General features: G+C 34.1%; 1 protein-coding gene across 1 annotated transcript in view; it reads right to left on the reverse strand.

Annotated features, from left to right (window-relative positions):
• GBE1 (1,4-alpha-glucan branching enzyme 1) overlaps nt 1-17,476 on the reverse strand; it is a 270,179-nt gene that overhangs the window by 69,606 nt on the left and 183,097 nt on the right. Inside the window, exons 8-11 of the mRNA XM_044251151.1 lie at nt 16,525-16,640; nt 13,031-13,158; nt 8,232-8,330; nt 2,783-2,893 (exon numbers count right to left, since the gene is read on the reverse strand). Coding sequence (XP_044107086.1) covers nt 2,783-2,893; nt 8,232-8,330; nt 13,031-13,158; nt 16,525-16,640 — 454 coding nt within the window. The remainder of the gene's footprint in view (nt 1-2,782; nt 2,894-8,231; nt 8,331-13,030; nt 13,159-16,524; nt 16,641-17,476) is intronic.

Consider the following 17,476-nt stretch of genomic DNA (forward strand, 5'->3'; position numbering starts at 1 on the left):
GTGCTATATAAGCGAGATTCAATAATAAGCTCCACTGTTAAAAAAGTTTGAAGACAATGCATGTATATTTGTTAAATCGTTATTAGGCAGTACTGGTTCTTTTCCTTTTTCTTTTTCTAAATTTTATTTATTTGACAGAGAGATAGAGAGTGAGAGAACACAAGCAGGGGGAGAGGCAGGCAGAGGCAGAAGCACACTCTCCGCTCAGCAGGAGCCCAATGCGGGGCTTGATCCCAGGACTCTAGGATCATGACCTGAGCCAAAGGCAGATGCTTCACTGACTCAGCCACCCGGGTGACTCAGCGATAATGTTCTTAAACAATCTGTCCTTTTCCCTTGTTTGGAATTGTTTAATTATACTCTTATCTATAACTGTGTTTATTTCTTCAATCTATGATTCTATTAAATCTGCTTAGATTTCTACCCTGATGCATATTTTTCTATATTATTCATTATAAACATACATTTTTATGATTTCATCAGATTTAAGAGTCAATGTATTTTTGCTTTTTTTTATAAGATTTTATTTATTTATTTGAGGGAGAGAGATGGAGAGAGAGAGAGCACGAGTTGTGGGAGAGGGAGGAGCAGGTTCCCCGCTGAGCAGGGAGCCTGACGTGGGGTTCCATCCCAGGACCTGGGATCATGACCTGAGCCGAAGGCAGATGCTTAACCACTAAGCCAACCAGGCACCGTGTTTTTGCTTTTAGAAAGAACTAGGAAACCTGAACCTTTTTATACATTCTGACAATTTGTAATAAAAGGCTGAATTACCTAAATCTTAAAATATGAAATAATTCTTGATAAGTCTATAATTTTCTGTACAGTTTGGGATGAAAATATAAAAATAATCTGTTTCATTTTCAATTTGTTTAATCAATTCATTTATTCTTTTATTCATTTATATAAAAGTAAACATATATAGAGAGCTCAAAATCTATTATAATTGCTAGAAATGTGCAATGTAAAGAAATTATACAAGTATTTTAGTTTTCATATTTTTATGTATTTGGTAATAAGAGTTCCTACATGCTTAAATTCAAATTATCCATTTTTAATTTTTTTAGATTTTGGGTCTCATTTTTTGTAGGTATTTATTTGATCTGCTTTATGGCCAATTTAAGTTGAAAAGAAAGCTGCGCCCTGATTTGGAAGATAAGAAATTTAATATAGGTTTATATCCTGAGTCAGAAAACTTTCTGTAAAGGCTACCCAGTATATATTTTAGGCATTGTGGGCCACTTTCTCAGTTTCCACTACTTAAATCTGCCATTTGGCTCAAAGGCTGCCACAGATAATACATACGCGATTAAACATGGCTGTGTCCAATTACCTTTACAAAAACAGGCAGCAGGCAGAACTTGGTCCATGGGCCTTAGTAGCTAACCTCTGGTCTACTTACACTTTCTTACTAACTAAAGAGGACACCTGAAAATCTACTTCTCTACCTTAAATGGTCAATTTCTGCAAAAATAACAGACATTGTTTGAGCTTCAATTTTCTTCGTACACATACTACAAATAATTTCTTTTTTTAAAAGATTTTATTTATTTATTCATTTTAGGGAGAGAGGAGAGAAACAATGTGAGTCAGGGATGGAGCAGAGAGAGGGAGAGAGAGACTCTCAAGCAGACTCCATGCTGAGCACAGAGCCAGATGTGGGGCTTGATCTCAGGACCCTGATCATGACCTGAGCTGAAATCAAGAGTCAGACGCTTAACTGAGTGAGTCACCCAGGAGCCCCAAGCAAACAATTTCAAAAATTTCTATTCTCTCCTTTTTAATGTATGAAGAGTATATTTTATGTTGCTTATGCTTATGAGGATTAATAGGGATTTAAATAACTAAATGGCCTTTGCTCCTGCATTTACTTAGGCTTATTAAACAACCACTAGGAGCAGTCACAGTGCTAAGGCTGGAAATCTAAAGGTAATGGAAACAAATGTTCTGCCCAAAATGTGAGGAAAGTAAGGAGGATGAGGGAACTATTTCCCCCTAAACAGCTAGATGAGGTCTTGAGGGAGAATATGATATCTGAGGCAGGGTGGTAGGACTTTATAGAAGCTTCCCAGGTGCTCTAGACATTTGCTGGTGTGTGGGGGAAACTGCAAGATTGGAACAAGATTGACCTATTCAGGAATGGGTAGGAATGTAATCATACTGAAGAGTAAAATGCAGAGAGTTGAGCAGAGAATGAAGGTGGAAACTGTGGCTTAGGCCAGAATATGAGTGGCCTTGAATGAGAAGATTCAATTAAAAGATCTGTGTTGATGAAATGAACTTTGCTCTTTGGAAAATACCTCAGGTTGCATTAGAAAGGAAGGGCCAAACCTAACCAAACAGGGGTCAGGGTGATTACTTAGCAAGAGATTTCAGCGATTAGGGGGTGGGGGGGGTTGGGAATGATGAAAGCTTGTCAGAAGGCATAAAAGAAACCCTCTAGAAGGATATCTAAAATGGAAATTAAAATTAACCTGGATCAGCACCAACATTTCTCTTGTTACAACAAAGGAAAACATGTAAGAGAACACTTGCAACTGTCATTTTCAATTTTTAATTACAGTTTGGCAGAGTAAAAATAGTACTGCATTTTGAAGCTGGAATTTGTAGATTTGCAAAATAATTTTAAAATGTTCTTCAAGTATGAATTTTCACGTAAAGATAGATACAAATTATATGAACTGTATTAAACTATAGAAATTTGCATTACGAAGTTTGTGTTAGATATGTTAATAAATACAGAGAGAGACACAATTAATTTATACACATTAATTTCATTTACCTGATCATGGCTCTCTGCATAAGCAATGCACTTTTCCAGGTAGCGTCTGTTTGTGAGTGTGTACACAATATTGCCCATATTCCAATCTTCATCTTTAAACTCTTTAAGTAGCTAAATGCAAGAGAGAAAATAATTTGAATAAACCATTACTGTTCTTACCTTAAGTCACTATCTGAGGACATCTATCGTATCAATCCAGATTATTTGACATACAGATACAAGGGTAACCGTGACGCAAAGTATCTTTGGTTAAACTTTTACTAAAATCACAGCTTTTATACAGACTGACCAAATGACACTGATGTGGTGTGTGGGGGTATGTGCATTGGCCTTTGTGCAGATGGTTTGATCATTGCATTTTAGGATTTTTTTCAACCTTTTTTTCCTCTGCTACCTCTTGATCAAGACCACAGTGAAGTGTTATTGTGCACATATCTTTCTGTCACTTTCACAAGACAGAGATATACTTGCTACATTTTTAGGTTGAATAAAGAAAATTTAAGGAGGAATAATGCTTTGTTCCATTCTTTAAAAAAATGATAACTAAAAAAAAAAAACCAAAACTGTTACTTCAAAGTTTAAAGGCTAATTATAATGAAATAATTACCATCTTTACAGACCACATATTTCTTTCTCCACTTTAGTTATCACTCAGTCTACAATCTGGCTTCTCCTCCCTTTTGATGCAAATGACCTTGCCAAGACCGTGGATGACTGTCTCTTAGGTAATAGTTTCTCTTTCTCAGGCAAGTATTTGCTGTGCATGTTGAGAGTGCTGACTCTATCCCTTCCCAGGAAGCACTTTCCTTCTCAGCCTACCAGTGTGAAACTCTTGATTGTTTTGTTTTCCGGCATCCTGCAGTGTCTGTTCCTCTGCCTAGCCTATAAAGCTGGTGCTCTTGGAAGTTATTCCTAAAAATAGCCTCTTTCTTCTACTCAATAGATTCTTTGAGCATGTATTCATTCTTCTGTCCAAAGTGTCAATTGCACTCTGATAGGCAGCATTCTAAGATGGTCCCCATGATTCCTGTTCCTCCATATTCAGATCTCTGTGCAATCCTTTACCTCAAGTGGGGGTGGGACCTTGGAATAGGATGGATGTCCTCTGAAGAAACCATAAATAGCAACTGAGAAATTAGATTTGTGGTCATTTTTTACACAGCAACTAATGCAAAACTAGGGCAAATTCTGGTACAAGACATGGGGTTTAGGCCTCCTTGAATCTTCCTTTGTTGATTTTTGGCCTATGGAATTCAGATGTGCTTAGCCATCTCTCATAATTTCAGTGTGAATTGTTAAGACACCAGACAGCAGATTGTGTTAGGCAGAATAATGACGACCCAAAGATGTTCACATCCTAATGCCCAGAGCCTGTGGACATGGTGTCTTATATGCAAAAGGACCTTAGAGATATGATAAAGTTAAATACATTGAAATGGAAAGATTATCCTGAATAACTTGGATGGGTCCAATGTAATTATAGGGATCTTTCTCAAAAAGGGGAGTTGTCAGTTCTCCTGAGTTGTCAGAGTAAGAGAGAAATCTGAAGATGCTACCTTGGTGGGTTTGGAGATGGAAGAAGGGGCCACGAGCCAAGGAGTATAGGTGGCTTTCCAAAACCTAGAAGCCTTCAGAAAAGGCAAGGGAACTAGAGCCTCCAGAATAAAGGAGGCCTTGTCAATGCCTTAATTTTAGTCTAGTAAGATCCATTTTAGATTTGTGACCTACAGAACTATGAGAACTACATAACAGTAAATTTGTGCTGTTTTAAGACACTTTTGTGGTAATTAGATACAGCAACAATCTGACACTAAAGTACAGACCCACACAAATATGCCCACTTGATTTTTGAGTAATGTGCAAAGACAATTCTATGGAAGAATAGACTTTTCAACAAGTCATGCTGGAAGAGTCGAAAATCGGCAGAAAGAAAGAAAGAAGGAAGGAAAAGAAACTTGAACTAAGAAACTAAGTTTTAAATATTAATTGCACAAAAATTAAAAATGGACCATGAACTTAAATATAATACTATAAAATGTTTAACAGAAAATATTAGACTTGACACCAAAAAAGGTCTCTATCAGAACAAAATGATAAATTGGACTTTATCAAATTTAATATAGACAAAGAACCTTTGCTCTATCAAAGTTCACATGAATAGGATAAAAAGAGAAGCAGCAGACTGGGAGAAAACCAACCATATATATAATAGAAGAGTTTAATTTAAATTATATAAAGAACTCTCAAAATTCCACAGCAAACAAATGATCCAATTAGAAAATGGCCAAAAGATATGAATAGACATTTCATCAAGGAGGATACAGAGAAGGCAAATAAAAACATGAAAAGATGTTCATCATCATAAGCCACTAAGGAAATGAAAATTTTAAAACCATAGTTAGATATCACTACATACCTACTACAGAATGACTAAAATAGGTGCAAGGATATACAGAAACTGGATCTTTGCAACATTGCTGGTGGGAATGTAAATGGTACAGTTGCTCTAGACAAGTCTGGCAGTTTCTTTAAAAAATTAAATATCAAATTACTCAAATAAATATCCAACTACTATATGATCCAGTAACTGCACTTTTGTGCATTTATATTAGATAAATTAAAATTTATGGCCATACAAAATCTGCACACACATGTTTAAAGCAGCTTTATTTATAATAGCCCCAAACTAGAAACAATATTGACATCTAAAATGGGTATATGACTAAGCAAACCGTGGTATATCCATACCCTGAAATACCATCCAGAAAAAAAAAAAAAAAGAAAGAAAAGGAATAAACTACTGATACATGCAACCAGAGAATCTATATATGAAATGAATCTATATGAATCTCCAGGGAATTCCGCTGAGTGAAAAATGGCAATCTCAAGAGGTGACATAGTATATGATTTCATTTATATCACATTCTTGAAATGAAAAGAAAATTACAGAAATGGAGATCAAATTAGTGGGTGCCACAGGTTAAAAAGTGATTGGGACAACATGAAAGAACTTTATGTGATGGAATATTCTGTACCTTAACTACATCGAATGTCAGTATCCTAGCTGTGAGAATGTACTCTAACTTTGCAAGACTGGTTTAGACTGCACCAGATTTCACTGCATTACAACTGTTCTTACAACTGCATGGGAATCTGCAATTATCTTCATACAAAAAGTTTAATTGAGGAACTTTATATAATGAAAAATATAAGGTACTTAAAATATTTGGTGGAATTAATGTATAAATGAATGAATTCAACTAAATATTTACATCAACTTAATATAAAAAGGTGATAAAAGGTGGGCGCCTGGGTGGCTCAGTGAGTTAAAGCCTCTGCTTTCGGCTCAGGTGATGATCCCAGGGTCCTGGGATTGAGCCCCCATTGGGCTCTCTGCTCAGCAGGGAGCCTGCTCCCTCCTCTCTCTGCCTGTCTCTCTGCCTACGTGTGATCTCCGTTAAATAAATAAATAAATACTTTTAAAAAATGTGGTAAAAGGTAGGTAGGTAACAAAAATGACCAAATAAAATGAAAAGAGATGCTGCAAATCTGTCATATTTTAGATTGGAAAATGTTTGTTCAGTAAGTGATTAAATATGATATTCCAAACTACTAACTTTGAACTAACAGAAGTAGAAAGTGGCAAATAATTTGCTTTTGAACAACAAAAACATGAATGAAATCTAGCATTCTAATTTAACTCAGACCCTCTGGGTAGATCATGATGAATACCACATACATTCTGAGTAAAGCTATCATTTGGATTAATACTCTTGTATGCTTTACTGACAATTGGGGAAACAGTAGTCATTAATGGAATTATCTTTTTAAATGCACAAATTACATAAGTAGGGTAAATCACTGAGTTTTATAAAATATTATTTTAACTGTCTCTTATTTTAACTGTCTCTTGTCTTATTAACCACTTTGGTGATGCAAAGATTTTTAAATAATTACATAAAACAGAAGATGACATTTGCCTTTAGAGAATTCATGATCTAAGAAGACACGGTGATCATATTCTAAACACAGGACAATATATTTTTCCATTCTTATGAGGTACTGACTAGGATAGTACCTTGAGCATTACCTTATGTTTCATAAGGTAAATTAATTCTTTCTTTTAAAGCAGTCATCATTCTTCAGAAAAGGAAATATCCCACTGTGGGCTATAATTCTAGGTTTCTATACACCTTGAAATATTCTTGAATCTGCACAAAAACTGGTGAAGGCTTTCCAGTAGGAGGTGAAAAAAGGAAGATTTGCACTCGTGAGTGAAGTTTGTGTGGAAGATTAGAAATCCTTAAAAATGGTGGTAAAGACCCTTAAACCAAATGTTAAGACCCTTAAACCAAAGTGAGAAAACCGAAGGTAACAGTATTTTTATAAAATGACAGATATAAAGCAACATTCCCAGGTGCTGAAGCTAGAATACATACTTGTTTCTTTGATTTCTGAGTCTAGTCATCTCTGGAAAACATTTGCTTTTTTAACTTGACAATGTTTAAGGAATCATTATAAATAAAGAAGCAGAAATTATGTTGGTAAAGATTTAATGTCACAGCTGTGCACTGCACAAATTGCCTAGAAGCACAGGAATGAAAGTTAAGACAGGATTACAATAACCACTTCCTTCAGAGTGGGCTCCATGGTTTTTCCATCCAAAGTTCAGTGGGTCTATAACTGTGATGTAAAGGCACCAGTTCACCTCTGTACCAAAGGGTTTATCAGAAGGCTATGATTTTTCGAGACATAGCTGACTTCTTAGACTTATTAAGCCTATGCTTTTGGATATAGCCACTCAGAAATGCTATAGGTCAAATCTAAGTCTACATAAAAGAACATTGGTCTTTTAGACAAATATTAAATAAAACAACATATAATCCAAGGTACTAAAATGTCATTAAATTTAATAAAATTATATTAATTATGTGCAAGGTGTCATGTACAATTATTCATCCCTAGTGCTTGACACATGGTAAGGATTTCTAAATGTTAAATAAAGGAATGGATAAATCCAAATCTGTTGAGGAAAAAACATGCTATGAAGCAAGTATCGGGAATTAAGGAGTTACTTCTACGCTGATGATCTGGAGGCAGAAATGGATGCCTTGATGACATTTAATGTATTTTAAATATAGAGCTCTGAAGTTTCATAAAACTGGATAATGTAAAATTCCAAATACACAGCTAACATTATATTAATATCTTCCTCTTGTCTGAATAACTCAAGTATGAATACTGTAAACTAGAATTTTTAGAAGTCTGTGAAGTATCTTATTAAAAAGCACAAGAATCAACATGCTAATGAGAAAATTTAATACTTCAATTATAATAATTATAATATTTATGTCTAATGACCACAAATTAAGAAATAAACAAAAGAAACAATAAATAAATCAACATAATACATAGGATTTACAGGGGAAAAAATTGCATGAAATCTTACCTGGATCCATTTATCTGGAATTGCCATGGCTAATCGATAGTCAAAGCCAACCCCTCCCTGGGAAATCGGAGAACAGAGAGCAGGCATGCCTGATACGTCCTGAAATAAAATAGATCAGCGTTATCAATTCACATTGCTCAGATTCTGAGTATTTTTTTTTACAGTAAATTCTGGGCTAATAAATATAAACAGTAAATGGGAGCACATATTTTTGGAGTGTTCTGGCACTCCAAGTAAAAGTAGTTACAACTCTGACAGCATATCTCATTTCCCACTAACGTTTTGTGTAATGCTTTTCAAAGCAAGACAACTTCAATCTCAAGAGGCGAATTTTTTTCTTCTCCTTAGTATCACAAAGTGAACACACAAAAAAATAAGACGATTACTGCTAAAACATAGTTTCTTAGACTTACTTTTGAGCTAATATACGAACACTTTGCTATTGCTTTCATCAAACACAAAAATCCATGTGGCATGTATCTGTTATACTTATTCTGTTTGTATACAGTCCTGTCATGGAGGGCATTCTGGGAGCACCTAGCTTCTGATGAGATAGAAAGACGACTTAGTACATTAAGAATGAAGCAATACGGAGCACCTGAGTGGCTCAGTGGGTTAGGGCCTCTGCCTTTGGCTCAGGTCATGATCCCAGGGTCCTGGGATCGAGCCCCACATTGGGCTCTCTACTCAGCCAGAGGTCTGCTTCCTCCTCTCTCTCTGCCTGCCTCTCTGCCTATTTGTGATCTCTGTCTGTCAAATAAACAAATAAAATCTTTAAAAAAAAAAAAAAAGAATGAAGCAATACGAAGGCTTTCACTATAGTCCGCAACATTTGAAATGGGTCTTAAGGTTATCTGATGGATTCTCTTCATCTAGAAGATATAGAAACTGAAGCTCACTCAGGTGAAGAAATCTCTAAAGATACAGTTCTCAACAGTAGAGTCAGGACTCAAATGTCAGGCCCTTCCACAGAGTATCTTCCTTCTCTGTCATGCCACTCCTAGATTACCGATAATTGAATAAACAAGGAAAAAAATAAAAGATGGTACAAGGACCCAGATGTAGCGAAATATATTATAACAGCAACTGTGAGCCACATATTAGCAATATGAGCCACATATTAGCAATTCTAACGCTATGATATCTTTCAAAGAAATCCTTTTCTCTTGCTCCATTTCTACAGCCACCCTCTTATTTAATCTTCATAACTCCTTGCTTAGACTGTTATGCTTCCAAATGGAACTCCCCATCTCCAGTTTCCCTTCACTCTAATTGCTGCCAAATTAACCTCTTTTTCTTTAAAGATTGGTTTATTTATTTTAGAGAGAGGAAGAGCAAGAACACAAGTTGGGGGACGGAGAGAAAGAAGCAAACTCCCCTCAGCATGCAGCTCAACACAGGGCTGGATCTCATGACCCCGAGATCATGACCTGAGCCGAAATCAAGAGTTGGGTGCTTAACCAACTGAGCCACCCAGGCTCCCTCTAAAGTAACATCTTTTGAGACAGTGCCCTAACACTGCCCATCCATAGCTTCCAATAGCCAATAGCCAAAACCTCAAATTTTGTAGCGAAAGATTCAATTCAACAATCGTACTTTAAGTATGGACAGTATAATTTCCTATCTGATTATTTGCCTCTTTACTCTCTGTTAGAATGTACAATCCATGGGACAAGGGTTTTGTGGTGGTTGCGGTTCACTGATAGACGCCACAAATTCAGAGTAGGACAAGAGCACCTGGCATAAAGCAGGAGCTCAATACAATTTTATGAGTGAATGAATAAAGGTGATGTCAGGAATTTAAAGGTAAATAAGACATAATATTTGGCCTTCAGGATTTATAAACTGAAACCTAAATAAACATATACACACTTGTCAATAAATGATAATGTGATGCAGTTCTTATAATTGTTAGCCCAATGGAAAGACCTATAGCTTTCTACCATGGAAAGACCTATAGCTTTCTACCATGATTTCTACTATTATATTTCAAGTACTAAATACATCATTCACTTTGAAATATTTAGTCTTCCCTGTGCTTGTCACAAACTCTTCTATGTTCTATCACATACTCTGAGCTCTCTGAAACTTAACTCAAATGCTTCTTCATTTATACCACCATCCCGAAACTCTTCACACAGAAAGACTGGTAAAAAAGAAACATATGATCTCTTCAGAATTCTAAAACAATTTTTTAATTGTTTTCTAATGAAAGAGATACAGTTAACTATATTGCATAGTGGAATGTATCTGTAAGAAAACGAAGTATTTGTCAATATCTTATTTCTACATCGTACTTCATAGTTTATAACTAAAACACAGACAAAAAAGTGAAAAGGATGAATGTGTAACAGAAAAAAATGAAGACAAGTTATATCTTGTAATAGGTCATATTTTCACTATGAGGGTGGGTATTTAGTTCGGTTCCTTATAAACATCAGCTGAATATGCATTAAATTCCAGGCACTTGTATTAGGTACTGGACTTGTAGACAAAATGCCTTCCTCAGAAGAGTTTCCATGAGACTGAGTTTTCCTGGGCTGGTGATAGGCTGGTATTAATGATCAAGGTAATTTTTCTCAAGAAACACTAAGATGCATTCTATACTTCTTCTAAAGGTAGTTTTAGGAAATACTTTGTTAGGAAATAGAATATACTAAGAAAAATATTTGGACACCGGTTGACCTTGACTCCTAAATCTGAATAAGCTTCTCCATTAAGGCATAAAAGATATTTGTAGCTCTCTTTTGAAAGAAAGGAGTTAATGATTATCCTCTTAAAATCTTAAAAAGGATAGTCATAGGTAAACATAAAGGCTGCTAAAATAAATATACTTTAAGTATAAAAAAGTCAATACCTACCAACATAGCACATAAAAATGACCACGTATTCCAAATAAAGTTGAAGCAGTTTTATTTTTTAATATCTAAGGATATCTTATGACTATTCCAAAAGGAGGAGAAAACCTCAACAGAAAAATACTTTTAATTAATATAGCAAAGAGAACCATGGGAAATGGTAGACACATTCTAGGAAAAAAAAAGTCTTCAATTTTAGTAACTGTCATTGTAAATAAATTTAAATTTCTACTATAGGACTTTATATAAATTATATTACTTATTTGTTACACCACATTCCTTTCGTAAAAAAAAAAGTTCATGAGGATCAATTTCACATTTTGAAGAGACTCCCACTAGACAGAAAAGTGATGTACTGAAATTGAAGTAGTTTTCAATTTAAGTAGAATAAATTGAAGACACATCTTGTTAAAAAAAAATCTAAAACCAAGTAATATAAAGTAGCCTAAAGTCTCCAAGTTTCATTGGTAGAAACACTGATAATCAGACAAGGGCTCCCTAGATGATGAAAGTATTTTACCTGAAATGAATGGAAAGATCAATGGAACAATTTTAAGTTTCATGTATTAAATAATTGCTTCTTTTTTTCCAGTACCCACTTTTGATTTGTACTGTCATTAATTGTTTGTAGTAACTTTTCATTTACACTGCTTCTGCTTTGAATTGTCATAAATATAACTGACAACATTTTTTGATGTTTGACAGATAAACTCATATGAAAGACAAAATAAAAGTTTAAAATACACTCTGACATTAAAAGATACTCAGTACATAAATTGATTAGCACAGGTATTAGCAAAAAAAAAAAAAAAAAGATTTGTAAGATAAAAAAACAAATGTAGTCAGGTAGATAGGATAGAATAATACAGGTTTATCAAAATGTTATTATAATTGTGTTTTTAAAAAAATCTGCATAAAATTAATTCCAGAAACTTAGGGTCCATTGCTCTGTTCCTAGACTATTTAGAAGACAAAATGTCTAAAGAAAGGAACTGTTCTCTATTCAAAGATAAACAAGGCAATCATTCCATCTAGCTGAAGATTCAGTTTTGAGAAAAGATGGATACAAAAAGTCTATACAAATAATAAATACCACAGAAAGGAGACCGTCGCTACTGCATCTCATTCCCACGAACTAAATGCCAACAGTGTGCAAATACACCTGAACTCTGACTCTTTTAACGATATTCTTGCTATTTTCATATGCCAACTACTAAGCTTTGTACAGAACAGTTCTAACATAGTAAATTCAATTTTAATAATAATTTCTAGTAAGAGGACTCAGAAAACCAGTGGGATTTTAGAACTAAATCTAAATTAGCATAAGCATTTAACAAACTTCTTAATTTATCACATTTATCACCAAGAGGGGAATTGTCAATTATGCATATACCGAATTATATCATTACAGCGCAGCTTTGGGACAGTTAATCATGAACCTTCAGTAATCATGAATAACTAGTGAACATTTGGCAATCCAAGAGCAATAACGTAAACAAGGAAGGTAATCGCATCAGAACAAGAGAGACTTCAGAAAAGCTTGCAGGCAGTGATCCATGCCATCTCTAATGATTAAACCAGAAAAGGAAAAAAATAAATAAATAAATAAACAGACACGCATTAATATTCATTTCTTTTCTCTGTTGAAGGTCTCACGGCGGAAGGACCTGTCCACTGATTAGGGTATTTTACTTTCTAACCACTGGCATTTTCTTTTGTAACAATGGAAGGATGACAAGTAATTAGTGCACACTATCTCCTAATAAGAAAACACTGTATTCTAAATAATGTGCCACCCGCACCAGATAGCTGCACTATAGTCAGGGTATCATTTCCGTTATGCAATTACTGACAACATGAGATTAATCATTCAAATATTGTATGCTGACAAAATGTTCTATATTAAAGGGGGCCAGAGGGTAGAGATCATTATGGCTTTACCTCAGCTACTGTTATAGAATCTGGATACAATGTGTGAATCAAATGATTTGCCAACATGAGATAAATCAAGGCATCTTCATCTACTTGAAGTCCAAAATATTCATGGTAATCACCTGAAAAACCTTGACCTAGAGAACAGAAAATCAATATAGATACATTATGTTAACGTGCAAGGCTTCTTAGCACAAATGCCCCCACCAATTAGTTTATTGAGATCAGTTTTGGTTTCATAGCAAAGTGTAATGGGCTTCAATGCCATGTAATATTATCATTAGCAAATATATGTTCTATCTTAGAAAGGTACTCCATGGTAAACATTTGGAATTCAGATAATCCTGCAATTTAATTTTCATTTTTCAAAAGCAAACAAAGAAAGCACTTTAATTGAAAAAATTAATTTTAACATAACTTTAAATCAAAAAAAAAAAAAGAGAGAGAGAGAGAGAGAGAGAAATGACACCAAATTCTAGATTTCAATTTTCAGATACATTTTTTTCTCATGTCAAGAGATGTTAATATTAGGAGTGCTTGCGTGGCTCAGTGGGTTAAACCTCTGCCTTTGGTTCAGGTCATGATCCCAGGGTCCTGGAATAGAGCCTTGGGTAGGGCTCTCTGCTCAGCAGGGAGCCTGCTTCCCCTTCTCTGCCTGCCTGTCTGCCTACTTGTGATCTCTCTCTGTCAAATAAATACACAAAGTCTTTAAAAAAGAGAGAGAGAAAGAGATGTTAATTTTAGCTAGTTCCTATTAGATCTTTTTGAGGTAAAGAAAAGCAAATATGAAAACCATCAGAACATTGAGACATAGTGTTTATATTACTTAACGTATGTGCTTCAATTTATACAATACAGATTTCCCATGATGACAAAAACATTTTAACATCCTCCATCTTTCTTCTACCTTCTCTTCCCCCACATCCTAACCTTGGTTGCTTATAGTACATAGCACTTATGGAGGTTATACTACTTACTTTCGATTCCTTGAACTGTTTACTCATTTTTAATTAAACCAAGTTAGTGTCCAACATATGCCTTTTCCCTCCACTTCCCTATATCAAGTTTTTCATTTTGATTCAATTTTTTTTCAGTTTCCCATCACTAAATGATATTTTCAAATATAATAAAGGAAGTTTTATTCCTTAACCTCTTTCAATTTAATACCTGAATGACAACTCAATTAAATTCTTGAGTCAAATTTCGTTTTCCCAAGAATTTTTTAAACATTGCTGTTTGGCAGTCAAAAAGTATGAGTTCAGCCACTGTTTTCATTCACATAGGTAAATTTCTTTTTCTTTCTGTCACCTGCTGAACTTCCCTTTGTCATTCAATTTCATAAATTGAACACTTTGTGTGTATCTTAATGTTGATTGCTTTATCTCATTTTTATCCAATTAATTTCCCTAAGTCCACAATTCCTTGGAAAATACCAGGCCCTCAGCAGAGAGAAGTTCTACATGAGTATGCAGGTGCTGTAATCTAGGAGAGGTTCTTTCTTGACCTTTGCCATGCTTTCCTTCTTCATCCCCTAAGTTAGCTTCTCTCCAAACTGGAGGATATCAGTGACACCTGTCATGTTTTATAGATACAACGTCTTTCCTTGGAAAATACATAAATTCATGGGGGTAGCACCATGACTAAGAGTAGATAGCAGGATGCTTTGAATATAGCTTCTTTCCTTGGTAGCCACTTTTCAAGATTTACAGTTTAAAGTCTCCTTTTCAAATTGGTTGTTGCTGGTAAATATTTGGCTATTAAAATAATAGTAATTATTCACCATATTATCTACTAAGAAATTAGGATTCCATGATCCCACTTCTTTGAACAATTTTTAAACTGAAGATCTTTGATCAACATTTTAATTACAAATTAATTTATACTTTTAATTGTGAACATCTGTATTTAAAATATACACAATTTTCATCAGTGTTTAATACGCAAAGGGACTAATACATTCACAAAGTTTCTCTCTCTCTTTTTTTTTTGGTTATTTCTCATTGCAATTGCTGTCATGTTCATATCATATGGGAGCTGTGATAAATGGTTGGCTTAAAAACATTTTATTTCTTTGGCTAGGACTTCCAGTATTGTGTTGAATAAAAGTGGTGAGAGCAGACATCCTTGTCCACTTCCTGATCTTAGAGGAAAAGCTCTCAGTTTTTCATCATTTTCACTATTTGCAGATGACATGCTGCTTACTATATATAGAAAATCCTAATGAATCTACCAAAAACTATAGAACCTATACATGGATTTAGTAAAATCACAAGATACAAAATTAATATACAGGAGTTTAATGAGTTTCTATATACTAATATGAAGTAATAAAGGAGAAATTAAAAAAAATCCATTTACTGTTGCACCAACAAGAATAAAATACCTAGGAATGAATTTGACCATGGAGGTGAAATACCTGTACTCTGAAAACTGTAAAACACTGATGGGAAAAATTAAAGATGATACAAGCAAATGGAAAGCTTTCCCATACTGATGGAGTGGGAGAATGAGTATTGTGAAAATGCCTACACTATCCAAAGCAATCTACAGATTCAGTGAAATTCCTATCAAAATATCAACAGCACTTTTCACAGAACTAGAACCTATAATCTTAAATCTGCACAAAACCATGAAATATCCCATATTTACCCAAAGAATACAAAAACACTAATTCAAAAAGATATATATATATATCCTTTATGTTTATTGCAGCATTATTTATTATAATAACCACGATATGGAAGCAACCTAAGTGTCCACCCAGAGATGAATGAATAAAGAAGTTGTGATTATATATATGCATGTGTGTGTTACACATATATATAAAGGAATATTATTCAGCCACAAAAAGAATGAAATATTGCCTGTGCAACAACATGGATGGAATCTAAAGAGTATAATGCTAAGTGAAATAAGCTAGTCGGAGAAAGACAAATACCATATGACTTCACTCATATGTGGAAGTTAAGAAATAAATAAAATGAACAAAGGAAAAAGAGACAAAAATCGGGCTCTTAAATATACAGAATAAACTGATGGTTGTGGGGGGCGAGGGTGGGTGGGTGTGGGGAGGGGTGAAACAGGTGAAGGGGATTAAGTGTACACTTATTCTGATGAGACTGAGTAATGTGCAGAATTGTGGAATCTTTACTTTGTATATTTGCAACTAATTTAACATTGCATGTTATATTTGAATAGAACAGAATGAAAAAAATAAAACATTTTTAAAGGAAAGCTACATATTAAGGATAGCATATTATTAAGTAGATACATTTCAAAGAAAAGCATTATTATTCATTTACTTATAAGATGTATTTTCCAACCTCTTACCAAAAAGGGATCAGAAATCACTAGAGAAAGGACATACACAATGAAACCAATAAAAATCAAGCAAACAATAATAGTCATTGCAGTTCCGTTAACTGAACCCTAAATCTAGTTTTAATATTCCAGTAAAAAAAATGAAATCATTAGTTCCATTTGTAATACATGAGGCTACCTACCCATTCCATGGTGATGATAGAGCATGGATGTAACACCATCAAAACGAAATCCATCAAAGCCATATTCTTCTAACCACCATCTTATGTTTGACAGAAGGAATCTTAAAACTTCCCAGCTAAAACATTAGAAAAAAATATATTTAAATGCATTATTTATAGTGGTTTCTTTGATTGTTATATGTTGTTTGCTAAGAGTATCAATTATAAATATCTTAGGAATTATGATGTTCAAAGAAATATACAAAAAGCAGAAAACTATTATCACATTTGTTTGATGAAATTCGTTCTAAGAGATTACTAAGTTTCTTTGGTTGCAAAATCACTTAATATCTAAGAAAAACTGAGAAAAAGTGTGTAAGTTGGGTCCAGAATACAGGGACTCTCCAGGTCAATGCTGTGTCCTTAGCAATAACACAGTGATTATGACATAGTATTGTTTATAGCAACAGCAATAAAAAAAATCTGTTAATGATCTCTAAATTTTCATCAAGATTTTTCATGTAACATAACCATAGTTACAAAGCTTCTCCTCCTGAAAAATATAATTTCATTATGATTAGAAAAACTGTTTCCAATGTTTGCTTAAAATATTTCCTCATTCTATATTCAAACATACACTTAGAATAAAAAATTAAAACAAAAAGACTTAAAGTCAATCACATAACCGATATTACATTTACCAGATTATTGTGCTTTGTGAGGGTAAAGAAAAAGAATCCTAATTACTAAAACACACATGAGTAATATAGTAACAAGTTTTACAAGTTAAAGAGTCATACATCCATAAAAAACAGAGGGAAAACAAAGAACTGTTATAACTCAATTAAAGACGCCACACGAAACAAGACTATTTCGGACAATTGAAAAGAAGGCATCATCAATTAGTATTTTCTTTAGTCATACAGTTATGGTTGAGTTCTCTCTCTTATTACAACTCCGGTTTTAAGACTTT

This window comes from Neovison vison, chromosome 6, assembly GCF_020171115.1.
Source record: "Neovison vison isolate M4711 chromosome 6, ASM_NN_V1, whole genome shotgun sequence".
In the NCBI taxonomy this organism is placed as follows: domain Eukaryota; kingdom Metazoa; phylum Chordata; class Mammalia; order Carnivora; family Mustelidae; genus Neogale; species Neogale vison.